At 39.9% G+C, this 16,560-nt stretch overlaps 1 protein-coding gene across 3 annotated transcripts in view; it reads left to right on the top strand.

The window, feature by feature from the left end:
- Positions 1 to 16,156, top strand: part of LOC149470160 (RNA-binding protein 12B-like) — a 21,507-nt gene extending 5,351 nt beyond the window's left edge. Inside the window, exons 2-4 of one of the 3 annotated variants that reach the window (XR_016310666.1) lie at positions 3,036 to 5,178; positions 7,617 to 12,115; positions 14,830 to 16,156. Coding sequence is in view for 2 of the 3 variants with exons in the window: in XM_089666939.1 (XP_089523065.1) it covers positions 3,059 to 5,158 (2,100 nt within the window). In the remaining variant the exon portion in view is untranslated. Of the gene's footprint in view, positions 1 to 3,035; positions 5,498 to 7,616; positions 12,116 to 14,829 lie in introns of those variants that run through there. The other 2 variants (XM_089666939.1, XM_089666930.1) reach the window with 2 other exon arrangements.
- Positions 16,157 to 16,560: the final 404 nt, after the last annotated feature.

Genomic DNA, 16,560 nt, shown 5'->3' with positions numbered 1-16,560 from the left:
GAAATAATAGTGCATGTTTTTGTTTTTTTCCCCTACCTCAAACGCTGTGACAGAGCAAACCTTGTTTACATTCCTCTAGCCAGTAGATCTTCTCTATTCAAGGCAAAAACACAAGGGTAGGCTGTATAGTGACTGATCATTGATAGCCAGTCACAGGCTGTCACAGTGATTGTGATTGAGAGCTGGCCCTTCCAGCCTCCAATTGTTGGTACGAGTTTCTGAGTCAGTGACCACTCGGGCTCCTTACTTGAAACCTACTATTAGTACAAACCTGTGTGTGCATATGTATATACACATATATGTTGTATATATGCGTTCCCAATGGAAAAGCCCCACTTCAGTGAGGCTTCATATATTGGTGGGAAGGGGTAAATATTTAATGCAGGACTTGACAAATTTGCTTTGAATCTAGGAGCCAGCTAAAAAGTTTAAAGCCAGTTTGTTTTATAACTAACAAAGCTTTTTCTGTGTCAGCTACACTCTGCTCACCTCCTTGTGTGTCTCCAGCATCACGGGTCAGTCAGAGAACCTTTCCGCACAGTAGCAGGGGATCTGCTGGGGAAAGGGCCGGAGAATACACGGAGTATGTGAGGAAGGAATGAAAAATTTTACCTCTGCTGTAGGTGGGGGCTGTGTGGGTAGGAAGGGTTTGTGCTTAGGCTCCTCACCTTCCAGGGTCCCTTCATTTAGTGCCTGCACCGCCTGTTCATGGGTGATGCTCCTCAGGTCGGTCTCCCACTCGTAGACCCTGGCTGTGGTCGGTGGCCAGTCTCGGGAAGATCTTTGAGATGTCAGCTCCGCTTCTCCCCCCCCCCCCCCCCCCCCAACCTGCCCCTCTTTCGCTACTTCTCTACAGCTCCCCTAACCCGCCCTTCACAGTCCTGCTTTAACCTGCCTGCACAGTACCACCGCTCCCCACCCCCTGCCTCATACACACCTGCCAGCAGCCTGGCTGTGACAGGACGGGCATCTGTTCCATGACTCCATCTAAATGTTGAGCCTGGCTGCCAATCACCCCCAAAAATATATATGAAAGTAGGAAAAAAAATTGGAACACACACACACTCACTGGTTCGGTTTTCGGTCACATGCTATCTGAAATTTTTGTATTGGTTTCGGCACCAGAATTTTCATTTCGGTGCACCACTAGAGAAAATATTCAGTGAGCGGCACTTGTGTGGATAAAAATGCCTTGTTGATGTCAGAGGAGAAAGGGTAGACTGGTCTACTTCCACTTAAACTGAAAGTTTAGTTGGGCTGTATAAGCATTAATAATGTACTTGTATTTCACACTAACTTATGGTGTTATGAATATAACCATTTGTAACATCTCTGCAGTGTCTGCTTTGATAAACCTATGTACAGGCATGTAATCGCCAATGGAAAATACTCTTTAAAAAAAAAAAAACTATTGATATTTAAGTCTTAGAGCGGATTCACACATGTGCAGATTGACGCTCAGTTTTCTCAGCTGACTTATACAGTAGTTCAGCGGTTCATGTCAGGTTTACATCAGGTTCAGGACAGAATTAGCTCAGGATGTTATTCTGCTCACACATATTTTGTATATAAACGGTTCCCATAGAAGTCAATAGCCTGTAATCTGCTCCTGAACATGAAGGCACTGTTCAGAAGTCGTACAAGACTTTTTCAAACCGCGCTGAATCTGCACCGCCAGTACACTGGACATATGTGAACAGGCACCATGGGAAGCAAAGCTTTTTCACATGTCTTGGATTGGATGCGGTTCCAACCTCATCCAATCCACATATATGTGAACCGGCACTTAATCTGACTTTTTCATTCCTAGAGCAGTTGCTTTATTGCCATACTAATTTTCTTAGGACATTGTTAGAGGTCACATACAAGAGTGTGGACATTTTTGAAAAAACTACTTGTCCATGGACTAAATTGGTGCTCCAATCTACTTGTCCCTCATGACAATCTACTTGTCCAGGGAAAAAAAAATTTAACCAAACCCGTATTTAATCGGAGGTTATATTAAGAATGTCTGGGACTTTTAAAAACAAAAGGGTCTTTATGGCGACTTAAACATTTAATATTTTTAACATTGCGCTGTTTATCTCCTCCGTGCCTGTTTCCGGTTCTGCACCCGGGGACTAGCAGGGAGGGGACCTTGCAATGTAATGAGCACCGGTTAGCTGCTCCTCAGGAAAGGGTGGTCCAGGGCTTATCCTTTATACCTTTTTGCTGCCAGAGCGGTTTTTGCGCACGTTTTAAAAAAAAAAAAAAAATCATTTTGGGCCTGAAGATGACCTAAAACCTCTTAACATTATATTTTCTGAAAGCAGAGACCCTAGAGAATAAAATAGTGGTAGTTACGATTTTTTTAAGTTGCACGATATCAATGCAAAATTTCAGTAAAAAATACAAGCTAATTTTAGGGCACAAAGCAATAAATAACCCAATTTGTATGTAAAATATAAAAGATGAAGTAAATATCCAACTTGTCAAACCTTAAATTTGTGCGCGCTCATGAAATGGCAATGAGCTTCAGTACCCTATATTTTCTATAGGCGACACTTTTAAAGCTCCTTTATAGGTCATTAGTTTAGCGTTACGTAGGAGGTATGGTGCTAGGATTGCTCTCATTCTGGCATGCGCAACAATATGTGATATGTTTATCGCAATCAATGTTTTCATGCATAGGCTCCCCGGCGTGTGCTTTTACGTGCATATATGTGGGGGGTTCTATTTTTTTGGGGGGGGAAGGGTGATGCTATGTGCTCGGGTGTAACTTAAATTTTCTACAATAATAAAAACATTTTTTTTTTCATCACATAGGGGACAAAGTCCCCTGTGTGGAAGAAATCGGGTGGCCTCCTGAATGCTTCACCTGACGGATGAGCACGCTGCTTGGCCACAGCAGGGCTAAAGGTAGAAAAAAAAACTAAGTGCCCGGAACTACATGTCCCGGCATCGGGTGATAGCAATCGAATATCCCTGTACATAGTTGCATGATATTCACATTTATATAACGTTAACTTTTCATGAACACTTTTCTTTGTTTGCAGGTGCAATTGTTTCGGACCTGAAAATGACAATAATCGTACGTCTGCAGGGACTTCCTCCTGTTGCGGATTCTTTTGACATTCGACAATTTTTCTATGGATTAAATATTCCCAGGGGAGGTGTATATATCACAGGAGGAAAATATGGTGAGGCCTTTATCATATTTGCAACATTTGAAGATGCCCAGTATGCAATGACTCTATCAGGACGTCCTCTGAAGACTTCATACATTTACCTATCATACAGCAATGAAACGGAGATGCGTCGAGCATTGGAGGTTTACCGAATTGGCCCAAATGATTCTTTGGGTGGTCTTTCTTCAGGAATGAGTCAAAGAGCTGTTCGACCCCAAGGTTCAGCGAAACCTTCATTTTTATACATACATGGGATGTCCCAAAAAATAACAAAAGTTGAACTCCGTGAATTTTTTAAGGGGTTTACAGTGGAGGACGTCATTTTCTTAAAATTTGTAAGTGGAGTGAGAAACGGGAATGCTCTAATTAAATTTAAAGGTACTAATGAGGCTAGTGATGCACTCAAACTTGATGGGGTTTTCCTTGGTGGTTCTCCAGTAACACTCCGACTTTCAGATGAGGATGAGTGGAACAAAAATGGTGGTGATTCGAATGTTCAGAAAAGGGATCGCAGTCCTCCACGTCGATCTCCGCGAAGATCTCCACGTAGAACCCCGCGTAGGTCTCCCCGTAGATCTCCACGAAGAAGGCGAACTCGCACCAGATCTAGATCTCCAAGGAGGGAGAGACGTAGGTCACCATACATCCGTGAATTTTATGTTCATTTGATTAATGTAAGTTACAGAGCTGAAAAGGCGGACATAAAAAAATTCTTCTTTGACCTTGACATGGATGACTCCCATATTACATTCCTAATTGATAAAGACGGTAAAAGAACAAGGGAAGCCTTTGCAATGTTCACTACACAAAAAGATTACAAAAGAGCCCTAAATTTAAATCTTGAATCCTTTAAAGGTCATACTTTAAACATATTGCCCGTTTCTAAAAAAGGTATGTTGGAGTTAATCGACCGCAGGAAGTCAGGAACCAGCAAGGATCGATCGGGTAGAAAATCTGAAGGCTCTCAAGAACACAGGAAGTTTGTATTTTTGCGCAATTTTGCCTCACATATTGCAAAGGCCGATGTAGTATCATTCTTCAAAGATTTTTCTTTAAAAGAGGATGATGTTACTTTGCTGTATGATGATAAAGGTGTTGGCCTTGGGGAAGCATTGGCCAAATTTGCAGATGACAAAGAAGCATCCAAGGCAGAAAAATTAAACCATGAAAAGTATCAAGGCACAGAGATTCTGCTAAGCCGCATTTCTGAGGAGCAAATGAAAGCGCTTACCAAAGGTAATACCTCTGATAAGGAATCTGCCAACCCTGGGGACTCAAGCATTTCGCAAGCTAGTGAGGTGCCAGACACTAGCGATGAGTCTTATGCTCAAGAGGCAGAAAACTCTGACCAGGTACCACCATTGGGTAACAAAAAGGACTCCGATGCCAATAAGGAAAATGATGGCGAAAAAGAAAATGACGAAAAAGAAAATGACGAAAAAGAAAATGACGAAAAAGAAAATGACGGTGAAAAAGTAGATGCCATCAAAGAAAATGATGGTAAAAGTGATGCAGACAAGGAAAATGGAGAAAAGGATTTGGATGTCGACAAGAAAAATGACGATAAAGAAAATGATGTGGATGAGGAAATGGATGCCCAAAAGGATGGTGAAGAGGAAATGGATGTCACTCCACCACTAAACTCTGAGAACACTGAAAATGTTGATTCCTCAGATCCTTTGCCACAGAATAATTCTGTAGATGAATGTCTAGGTGACTCTGTACTGGAAAATGAAGAGGATATAAATGGCAATAAGGAAGACTTGTCTGACAGTATGACTCTTGTGTTCATCAGGAACTTACCTGTTACAACCACTTCTGATGAAATTTTAGACTTTCTCCAGGACTACAAAGTGAGCTCTGTAAATCTCAAATATATTGGAAAAGGTGAAGCAACTGTGCGCATGTCTGATGTTGAAGCTAAATCTGCCATAGAGACACTTCACAAGAAAGAGGTTGGCCTTAAGCAAGTGTTACTCAGCTTAATTTAATTGCTGGCTAAGATTCATTGGTAAGTGTATATTTGTCTTTGGTAATTTTCACTCTTCATATAGTGTCAGCAAATGTATGGACAATGTTCATCCTTTATAATGGAGTAATTTCCCTGCTCTAAATAGAATTGTTTAGTTTGTACATTGTGATGCATGTTTAATGGTAAAGGCAAATCCATAATCCAAGTTTTTCTTTCTTGTTTATGAACACCACAATTTATGGATGAATCTTAAGTTGTAGTTTGGCTGTAATACCTGTAAAGAAAAGGAAATATTTGTTTAAAAAAACTGTTTTCTAAATTTTCCTAAAATAAAGGTACCTTTCTGTGGCAAATCTAATGAGCATCAGCAAAGTACAATGCAGTTGCAGGCAGGAAAGCTGCTTTCTTGAAAGGGTTGTTTAGAGTATTTTATTTATTTATTTATTTTTGGTGGGGGGGGGGGGATTCAGCTCATGAGGTGGCCATTGTGTGCACTGCAAGCGTACTGTGGTAGAATTTAGCTACAATCAGTAGGTAGTGCTGTGTTCCCTTGGTAGTACAGGCAACTTGTCTACTCCTGGAATTGGATAGTTGGCCTACGTGCTTCTCTGCCATTCAAAAGCCTTGTACTTTTATCAGTGCCTTGTCCGATTGGCAGAGGTGGATGCTTCACGATTTTGACATTGTAAAAAAAAAAGCACACTTTGTATTCTTTGATAAAAATGCAAGGATTCTAATAAATAGAAGAGAATAACCCAGGCCAACTTATTCTGGATGTTGCCTGTATTGCTGCCGGAATTCAGTGCCAATTTATCCACTTGAAGACCATGCGTTTTCTGGCACTTTGTTCAAAAGTTTAAAGCAGTATTTTTTTTTTTTTTTTCCTAGAAAATTACTTGCAACCCCCAAACATTTTTTTTTTCCTCGCAAAGACCCTAGAGAATAAATTGGTGATCGTTGCAATATTTTGTCACATGGTATTTGCGCAGTGGCTTTTCAGAAGCATTTTTTTGGAAGAAGATACTTTAATGAATTAAAAAAAAAAAAACCCACAATCTTATATTTTTTTTTTGGTAAAATAAAGCTGTTACGCCAAGTAAATACCCATTTCACACTAAAATTGCATACGCTCGTGGAATGGTGACAAACTACAGTAGTTAGAAGTTAAAAAAAATCTCCTTAGGCGATGCTTTAAATATTTGTACATATTACCTGTTTGAAGTTAGAAGAGGTCTAGTGTTAGCATGATTGCTCTCGCTCTGTTTGCGTCAATACCTCACTTGTGCTGCAAGCACCTTTCACGTGTGTGACTTGCATATGCGCTTTAAATTATTTTCCTATTTTATTTTTACGCTGTATATGGTTTTTTTTTTTTTTCTTCTTCATCACTTGTATTCCTGTTACAAGGAATGTAAACATCCCTTTTAATAGGGATGGCAGAATGGAGAGATCTGGGGTCAAAAATACCCCAAATATCTTTTTTTACTTTTAAAAGCAAAAGAGAGATTAAAAAAAATTGGTTTGATTTTGTTTACATCTGCTCTAGACCGGAAGTGACGTCATCTATGGTCTTCCAAGGCCATAGAGGTGATCAGACGATCGGATGTCTCTTCGTCTGTGACGATGTGATAGTTTCTTGAGTGTGACAGTTGAAACGGTAAGCCTGAGAAGCTTCTGAAAGCGATCCAGCAGGTAATGAGCTGCTCGGAGCGCTATCATGAAAAAGCCAGCCGCTGGCTGAAAACAATCCTGGGGTTATGGCTAATGGCTTCAGCTGTAAACCACTTGCGAAATGCGATGTATATGTATGTATTGCAGTCGGCCAGTGTTATATAGCTAATGCTACCACAGTACACTGTTGCTTGCACAACAGCCACATAGGTATGTAAAAAAATAGTTTATTCTGGTCAGCTTGGCCCAAAAAAAGATAATCTAAACCTGTCCTTTTTTTTTTTTTTTTTTTTTTTTTTTTTTTTTTTCTTCATAGAACCCCTCAGGGTTTTATTGCCTTTGTGTTCTTGCTGGGGAAATATATCTCCATTTCTCTTGGTGACCAATGTCACAGGGATGAAAAGTGAGGAAAAGTCCAGTATTTTGTCACCTGGACAAGTATTCTGATGAGCATCATTGTCCAGTTGACAGCTAAGAAGGAATTTTCCTCACCGAGTATCTTTTTTTCACTTTGCCTACTTAGCATTCCCAGTGTGACAAATGACAAAAATTGGGTTTTGACAATTCCTTACTCTATCCAAAGTGGGTAAAAATAAGTTTTTTCTCTAGTTGCCTCTGCTTTAGATAGAATTGAGAAGAATAAGAGGAGGGGCTCTTTTTAGATGTCTGGGAGCTTTTCATCGCTTCCAGTCAGAACAGGTGGTAATGGGATGTTTCTCCAGTGATGAAGACAAAAATGCAGGTTTTTGTATGGTGGGTAAAGCACTGTAACATCTAACAATGCTTTTATTGTATTTCTTACATAGGCAGAATGTGAGGGAAAATCTCCACAATAAGGTCACAGGCAAACACAACCTGACAAATGTTTACGTTTGTCTATGTCCCTCATGTTTCTGGTAATATCCATGTGTTCGGGAGCTACTGCCACCTGAAGAATTGTCACATCCAACACTTACGGTGAAGTTGAATGCTTGTGTGCCCCCACTTCCCTCAATGCTCACACTGGTTATCTGCTGGCCTTAATGTTTACCGCTGTATGCTGAAGTGACACAAGGACTTGTGGCTGAAACTAGAGTGTGCAGCAGGGGACCAGGTATCAATGCACTCAGAGTGAATGTGAACATTTTTCAGGCGGCCTTGGACTTCAGTGGTGAAGATTAAGAAACCGGGGGTGGCATGCATGCAATTTTTTTATTGCAGGCAGAACTTTTTAAACAAGCCATATGTTATGGAAGTGAAACACAACCAACATCACTAGGATGCATGCCTAATAAAAATATACTAAAATGAACATTCAATTTCATGCTATATTATACATGGCAAATAACTATTAAAATGTTTAGAAGCCAGTATGTGAGATTGAATATGCCCAGTAGTGCAAGATCTATCTCGTGTGTTAATGGCCTGTTGAAAATGAGTGAGCTGAGTAAAACAATGCACAAAACAGCATTTGAAGTGCACGTGTTGTGATGTGAATGAGCTTTCAGGTTTTTGTGTCCTTGTTGAAGGAATCCCCCTTCAATTTCTATCTTGGAATTTTCCCCCAACTTCTTAGTGGTAGTATTATCATGGGAATGGAAGTGAGGAGAAATATCCAATAGGGACACAGTGATAAAAAAACCTATCGGGTGCTAGCATCCCACTTTATTAAAAAATTGTTCTGAATTGCTGCTGAGTTCCTTATGGAGAGCTTGCATCATACTCCTAGTCTTGGTTGCTTAATTGCCAGGAGGTGGGGATATTGCCCCAACAGGCTTGCAGGCAACATTAAGAAGGTCAGAAATTTATTCACATAACAGTGTATTTTTAGTTGTGGTCAGTGACTTAATTGGAGAGACTTCCTCTCAGGTCAGGAAGTGATGGGAGTTCTCAATGAGGACGAGCTACTGTAAAACTACTTTTTCAGTAAAATGGAGGAATGTAACTACTAGCCCTTAAAAAGTTAGTGCAGGGAATTTCTGACCCCTAGAACAATTATTTGTGTTCAACATTTCAGAATCGAACATGGGGAATTATGCATGCGTTTGCTGCATAGATATATTTTTTCCTTTTAAATGCATACATTTTAGGATTTAAAGGTATGGTTATAAAGCAGTGAATGTGGCATTCACCAGACATTTACTGTTTAGTTTATTTGCTAAAGCTGGAGAGTGCACAATCAAGCTCATTTCTGCATAGTAACACCAATCCGCTTCTAACCTTGGCTTGTTCAATTTAGCTTTGGCAATAAAACCTGGAAGCTGATTGGTTTCTATGCAGAAGTGAGCCTGATTGTGTGCACTCCAGCTTTGGTATATAAACCAGTCTCTCCTATAGCATGTTAAATTAGATGGGGGGGAAAAAAAATCACTAGAGTTGAATGTTTGGTGAATGCTGTTTACCAGTTTATAAACATGCCCTCTTTTGCTCAAAGCAAGAGGTGGATAAAAAGTGTTTGCCATTTATAATCTGAGGAATATTTAGCCCAATGTCACTGGTTTGTGACAACAGCTTGCTTTAGGTCTCATGTTGGCTGCTAGCCTATGACAGTGTTAGTGTTCAGTTTGGAATGCCCTGTACGACCGTTGCAGAATGTTCTGTGGGTCTGTTTTGCACACTGAATTATTTTCTTCTTACTTGAAAACAAAACAGATTTTATTGTGAATAAAGTAGTTTTGGTAACAACCCATTTAAATCATACTTAACTTTGCAGTCCTATTTTTCTGTGTAGAAGTTGCTTCACTGTTTTCTTTAAATGGTCAGGTAGCTAGATGCATTAGGTAGCTCATCTCAGGGAGAAAAGGTTTATACGGCAATACTTCTGAACTGCCATTTGGCAGACTAGAGCTGAAAAAGGTAAGTATGATTTCAATGGGTTTCTCTTTTACCCTGAACTAATTATTTTAGTTTGGGGTGTGAAAGTGTTTTACTGCAAAAAATATATATAATTTAAAAAAAAAAAAAAAAAAAAGCTGGAATCGCCATGACTGCAAGCAGAGACACTTGGAAGGACTGCAGAGGAGACTTCATTGGAGCTTCATGCATCAGCAGACAGACTGAATCTCGATGGATCAAGAGGATTTGGACTAAGTGTTTTGATGGAAAGGAGCTGCGGTGGACAGACGTCAGAGGGATGTGGCCCAAGGTAACCATGCTATATATGCAGTGTAGGCTTCTACCTGAAACAGGATCAAAATATTGTAAATTGAATGCAAGTTGCATTATAAAGATCTTTTAGTACATGGTTGTAGTTTGAGCTACCATCTTTGGGGAGATTCTAGTACACTATTTGTATGGCTTGGGCTAGAAACATACCTTTCACTTTTGCTTGATGCCGTTTCTCTTAAAATCAATAAACACACCTTAACATGTTGACCTGCAATGCAGAGTGCATTGCAACACATGTTGACATGCAGTGAGATGCATTTCTGTTGATTTTCAATGAAAAATGCATCGGGGGGGGGGGGACAAAGGTGCAGTTAGGTTTTTATGGAGTGATTTTGAAACCTACAGCACCATTGCTTTTTGGTTTTATTCATGTGTTGCCCTCACCAACATATATTTGTTTCAAATAAGATTCTGTACATAAAGGCTTACCATGTTATGTAAACCTGTCTGACATTAAGCATAAAAACTGTTCTAAGCAATCTAGAGCACCTGGTACTGTCTATTAACTGCACATTATTCTTATTGTAAGCTGCTTGGAAACAAGCAGATTTGGAATGCTGATTTTTGCAGTGGTGGTCTCCACCCCCCCTAAGTGTGCAGTTGTGTCCTTTGTTGAGGAACGTTTTGTGCTTTGAAGTTGTGTGCATTTTCAGCTAGCTTAGGGCAGCTCTTGGATTAGTGAGTTATTTGTAGCCTCTTGAGACACCAAGTTATGAGGGCTAGCTAAAAACTAATTCCTTTTTGTTGGCTAGTAGTGAAAGTCTAGGAGCTAAACCTCTGATTTTTTTGGGGTTTGCTTTTTTTTTTATGAAATGCAGTATGTTGAGGGAGCATATATATATGCTTTTTCTGGGTGTATTTGGGCAACCGTAAGCCAAGGTAGAAATTTTCTTAAGATTAGACTAAATTGGCCTATAATATGACTATTGTAAAGTAAACAAACACAGATTTTCATAGTGGACCTATCTTTAAATGTTAAACACTATGTGAAGTGTGGTGTTTTTCCCTGAAAAATTACTGCTCAGTTAATCTGTTGTAGGGGCAGATCGGTCAATTTGGACATGAATCTCTACTTACATGGTCATATGACCAGGGGATCAGGCCTTCAGATATTGGGGCAGCATTTTTACAAGATATCAATTTTTTTTTATTGCTGTTTAACACTTCATTGTTAATTTGATTTACTTTAAATATATTTTTCAATCCATATATCCTTTGAGTGTGCAGTTAATTGTGTATTACCCATTCTGTATTGCCCAATGTGTCCTGTGAAAATGCTGTCCCCAGTGTGTTAAGTGAATTACTACACGTTAACATCATGCGCAGTGGTCTTTTTTAACGTTGCTGTTAGAAACATCTTGCTGGGGAGGGGGGGTTCTCTTTTTAAATGCCTCTGCATGTTAGCCTATGTGTCCAGGCACACATAGGCGTTTAGAGGCAGGGTGTTGTGGCAGGAAAAAAAAAACCCACTGTCACCATGTCCAGGATCAGCGGTGCTTTGAGGCCTGTAAAAGCACATTAATGCTAGGCATGTTTAGCACTTGAGAATTCATTCATTGCAATAGCCAGCATAAATTATTCTAGCCAGTGAAATGAATTCATGCCCAAGCGCTTGACATGACTAAATGCATTACATACGTATACAAGTGTCATGCATTTTGTCTGCCAAAACACTTCTGCTAGGAGGAAAGGCGTCTAGGAGAGATGGTAGAATGTCCTGTGTGCATGAGGCCTTAGTCTGTGTAGGAGAATCGTAAATAATGCAGATTAATTCTGAATTCCTAACCATGTACTTTTTGCTATTAAAAGTTCTTGTATAATGCAACTTGTGATTTAGGTTTTTGATGCTATAACATCAATAACCTTACTGCTTTTCACTCCAAATTCATCAGTTTAGGCTGTAACTTTAAGAAAATGTATTTCAAGGTTTTAAGATTGTGGCTTCAAATCACCCTTTTTGTACATGTTTTTGGTTGAAATGAGGGATATTAATCTGCCACCAGCTGGTCAGTTAAACTGAGTACTTCGAGTCCTGTTGCTACTCTGCCCTGCACATCAGAAGATCCCCGGATTCCCCTTAGACGACTTCTAGGAAGCCACAGACGAGGAAGCAGCTGGACCTGGAAGCAGTACACGACATGTGACCAGGAGTGTAGAGGTGAGTCAGATTAACACTACTGAACCGTGCTCCCCCACTCAGGTTTAGACTCCCGAATCGCGCACCCCCATTCTCAAATTACCTGCTAATTGTGAATATATATATATTTTTTTTACAGTTTACTTTTGTACAAGTTTAGGTTTAGTTTTCCGTTATGGAGTTACTCCTAATGGTGGGGTTACGCCTTGTAAAAAGGAATCTGCAAAATTTAACTGGTGATCTACATGGATGGACTTTGCTTTTTGAAGACCATATTGCCATTGTAGCTGCTTTTGAGATGTTTGTGTTCCTGATGTTTTAAGTATAGCAAGACCTTGGCTTGGAACCCATGAATGTTCTTATGTATACTATACACAGGAAAAAAAACTCCAGTAGATCTGTGCTCAAGTTCATTATTTTGGGTATCTAAATTCTGGGGATGCTGGAATATAATAAATGAGCTTCGAGGGGATCTCTTATAGAACATCGTTGGGACCTCATTGATTGCCTGTTCTCTCCCAATGAATGTAGTCCATGAGCTTGAGTGATGTCATTAAACTTGTATTTTATTGTGGACACTAGCTTAAAACATTGGACTATTTTAGATTTCATTAGTACAAATGCATGAGACTTTTGGTGCACTGTGAAAACTGGTTTGGTTGATTTAAATTGAAGGCTATGGTAGACAGCCGTATTGCTGTACAGATTTGTGAACACTACCTGCAGCCTTATACATGAACTATGTACCTACAATCCTACTTTGAACATCCATCTAGTGCTGCCATATTACAAATAGCCTGGCAGGTACTGTGTGCATTAGTGGAACTGCTCATATTAGTAGTGATTTTCCTAATTTATAGAGCTTCCAGTAAACTGCCACACACTGCTGACCTCTGGCTTGTCAGTGTTTTGAAATTTAGGGAATACCCAGAAATGCTGGCTGTGCATGGTGTTGATTATTCCTGTAAAGGAAACTATCATTCAGATGTCAGTATGATCCGTAATCAATCAATCAATGAAAGAGGTACAGTCCCAGCCGAAAAGGTGGCATTCAGCCATATAGTTTTGTTTGTCTAACTTTGACTGAAAGATAATTCTGTGGTTACTTATAGAATCTTTGATTGCCAGTATGAGTGAGAATGTCAAAAACCATGTAATAGATCACTAGTACTAGGCTGCCAGCAATTCTCCCACTTAGTCTGTCCGTGTCTAGGAGAATGCCAGAGCCAGCCAACAATAAAGTATCCATTTTTAAGATGGTTACCTCATAGAATTTCTCACAAGTCACTGAAATGTTCAGCTGTACCTTTTTTCATATAGAGTGCATCAAAGTAACTGCTAGGGAACAAAGTGTTGGGTGTACTGATGCTTCCCATACATCCTGTACCCTAAATCTTCACTCTACCTAGCCCAGGTGTAGTCTCCATAGTGCTTGCTCTGCTAGTGTTGTGAAGGTTAAAAGAAACCTTGACACTAGTAAAGTTAAGGCCTGTAAAAGAATACTTGCCTCTCCTGCCGGCTACACCACTCAATTCCTGAGAAGTCTCAGTCCAAAGTCTGCTGGAGAACTAATATCAATCTCAGTTCCTCCACAGCTTTCCCTGGTTCTCTTGCTGGCCTCCACATTACCACTGTCAGTGACTCCTAAGGTCAGCAAAGGGGGGGTCCAAGGAGATCCATCAAAATCTCTCAGGCTTTGGGGGGGGGACAGTTTCTCAGTTATAGTATGCAGACAGGTAGAAAAGTAATCTGCAAGCTTGTCCCAGGCTACTGACAAAGTATTGAAGCCAGAGATTTGGCATGGCTAGTCTACTGGCTTTTTCAGGAGGGCTTGACACTGGCAGCTGCTGTTGTGGTGTTTTTTTTTTTTCTCCCCTCATGACAGTCTCCTTTTGCTGTATTGTCACTAAGGCGTTTGCAAACCTAGTGGTTTAAAGTGTTCAATAGCAGGAGATTCATATTGTCAATTTAGTTTACCCTGTAACTCCAAAACATATAGCATTTGTCATCTGTGTACAACCGTTCCACTGATGCATAGTTCACTAATAGTACTTCGGCAGAACATGTCTCAACCTGTTTGGCTAGGAGTCTGTTTGCTTTCACTGGCCAATTTTGGCTGTGGAGCACTAGTGCTACTCCTGCTTTTCATAAAACACTGTGCTACTGAATACAGGTTTCCATTGAAGAATGTTCACCAGTTCTCAAGATGCCAAGATAAAACTTCAAATCAACATCATTTGATAAAAGTACACCTATAGCCTCCCTTAGCTGAATTGTGAATACTTGAGTAAAATGTTTTTACTTGGTCCATACAAGTCTGTAAGAGCTACTGCTAAAGCAATTTTCACTTCTTTGATGCTAGCATGTTATATGGCATTTGTTGTTTTGGATTGTTTATTACCTCTTGTAGGCAAATAAGTAGAAATTGCTGAAATGATTTTCGGTTCAGTCCACTTAAGCTTTATTTTTTTTAACTTTAGCCCATGGAGCTATCCACTGATTTAATTGTTTAGGTAGCAACCAGTTGTCAATGCTGGTGTACCCTGTCTTGTCCTAGTTTACCAAGGCGTTTGTGTTCTCAATACAATGTGGTAATAAATGTGCCAAGGTCTTTGTAAGAGTACCTAATACAGAAATGGATAGACTGACCTTTTCATTTCTATGTTATGTTGGTGATAATTACATATACTACATATGTGCAGACTTCTCATTTCGTCTTCCCCTTTTTGTTTCAGGCTTTAGACTTGATGTTTGGATGCATGGATGCTTACACACAGGTAACAATTGGTAAGTCTTGTTCCAGGACCCTCTGGAAGGTAATACAATTCACAATGGCTCCGAGTACTGGTCTGTATTAAATGAAGGACTTGTTCACACCATATCCATTGAGCTCTGATCTGTATAGATCAACAAAGGGGTACATAGAAAACAATTGTTCTCAATGTGTCCTGCTCAAACCATACCACTGTGAGGTGGATCATTGCAGCATTTTTATGCAAGACACTGCAGTGTCACAACAGAGTGCATAAATTTGAATGAATTTTAATTTTAAAAAATTGTTGACCTTGCCTACTTTGAGGGTTTATTTTTTTTTTTGTGTGATGTGGAAAACCTGCAGAGATTGAAAAATTAGGAAAACGAGTGTATAACACTTCCCCATACTAGAAATTTTCCTATTACTGTCAACATTGGACAGATTTTTAATTGCCTTCTGTCCCAGTAACATAAGAAGCAAGGAGGTAGTCTCTTCAGTGGGGACAGAGTGATGAGCAGAGCTTTCACAGTTTTAACAAAAAGACGGCAGTCTATTTGAGGCTTGCAAAGTGACTTATCTTTCCTTTAGTTACTACATCTGGAGTTTTGTTTCCACTAAATAACAGTTACTGCTTGTTGCAGCGGTGTCAAAGCTCAACTGTGGGCTTGCCAGAAGCCTCCCCCCTCACTTTCCTTGCAGCACTACTGCACCCATTTAGATAAATGTATATACATTATTATTTTTTTTTTTTTTCCAGGTGTCCCGGGTGTGGTGATGTTACAAGTCCCCATACTGTATAGAGGTTTTGCTTGTTCTCCTGAGATTCCAGGGTGGGGTTGGAGCCTTAAAACTCTGGGCTCACAGGAAGTGGGTTGAATGGGACTGGGTGTCATTCAACCTGGAAGGGGAGAAATGGACCATCGCTGGATTAGTGAATCTGTGACGGGGTGGTGTGTGAGGTGTGCATCAGGTGTTTTTTTTTTTTTTTTTGTTTTTTTTTAATACTGAATTTTTACACTCTAGCCTGTAGGTGTGGCAAGGCATCTTACCTTTATAAACAAGCCCACAGCTGCTATGAGCTTGTTTACAGCAGCTTTCTTTCAAGCTTTAATTAAGGAGGTAGTAAAAGTGCTAACTATTTTAGCTATCATAATTACATGGAGATGGGGTCCCTAGTGATAGTAAGACAAATATACAAATGTATGATTTGTTTCCCAGCAGCTCATTTTCAGCCCCTAATGAATGAAAGTTGGTTATTTTCTTTGTCTCTAATTTTCTGGTGTGTTAATAAAAGATCTATTTTTTCAGTTCTTGGTATTTGTCTCTTTCTTTACAAAAAAGAAATGCACTATGTGGTGTCGTGTATGTATATTTTTTCTTTGTTCTTGGTATTGGCCTCTGTATATAAATTAAATATAAGGCCTTGGTCACAGTATTTTACAGCCAGCTGCAGCAACAATCCAGTGACATTTTGTGGCTGGATTCCCTGGATGAACGTGGATAGTTGTGGCTGCGCAATCTGTACAAAGCCCTGACTTGCCTGCGATTAGGGACAGATTACCCCTGGACATAACTTGCATCCAGGGATGATCATATGTCCCTAACCACCTGTTGCTCCATGTGCAATTACATTGGAACACAGTGGACACAGCTGTCCACCAGTCAGTTTGTCATTACATTGTACAGGCTTCAACTACCCCTCATCCACCTG

This window comes from Staurois parvus, unplaced genomic scaffold (genome assembly GCF_062004578.1).
Source record: "Staurois parvus isolate SC_StPar_1 unplaced genomic scaffold, SC_StPar_1.0 ptg000052l, whole genome shotgun sequence".
Taxonomy (NCBI): Eukaryota; Metazoa; Chordata; class Amphibia; order Anura; family Ranidae; genus Staurois; species Staurois parvus.
The sequence above is the reverse complement of the archived record's forward strand: the minus strand, read 5'-3'. Positions and strand labels throughout refer to the sequence as shown.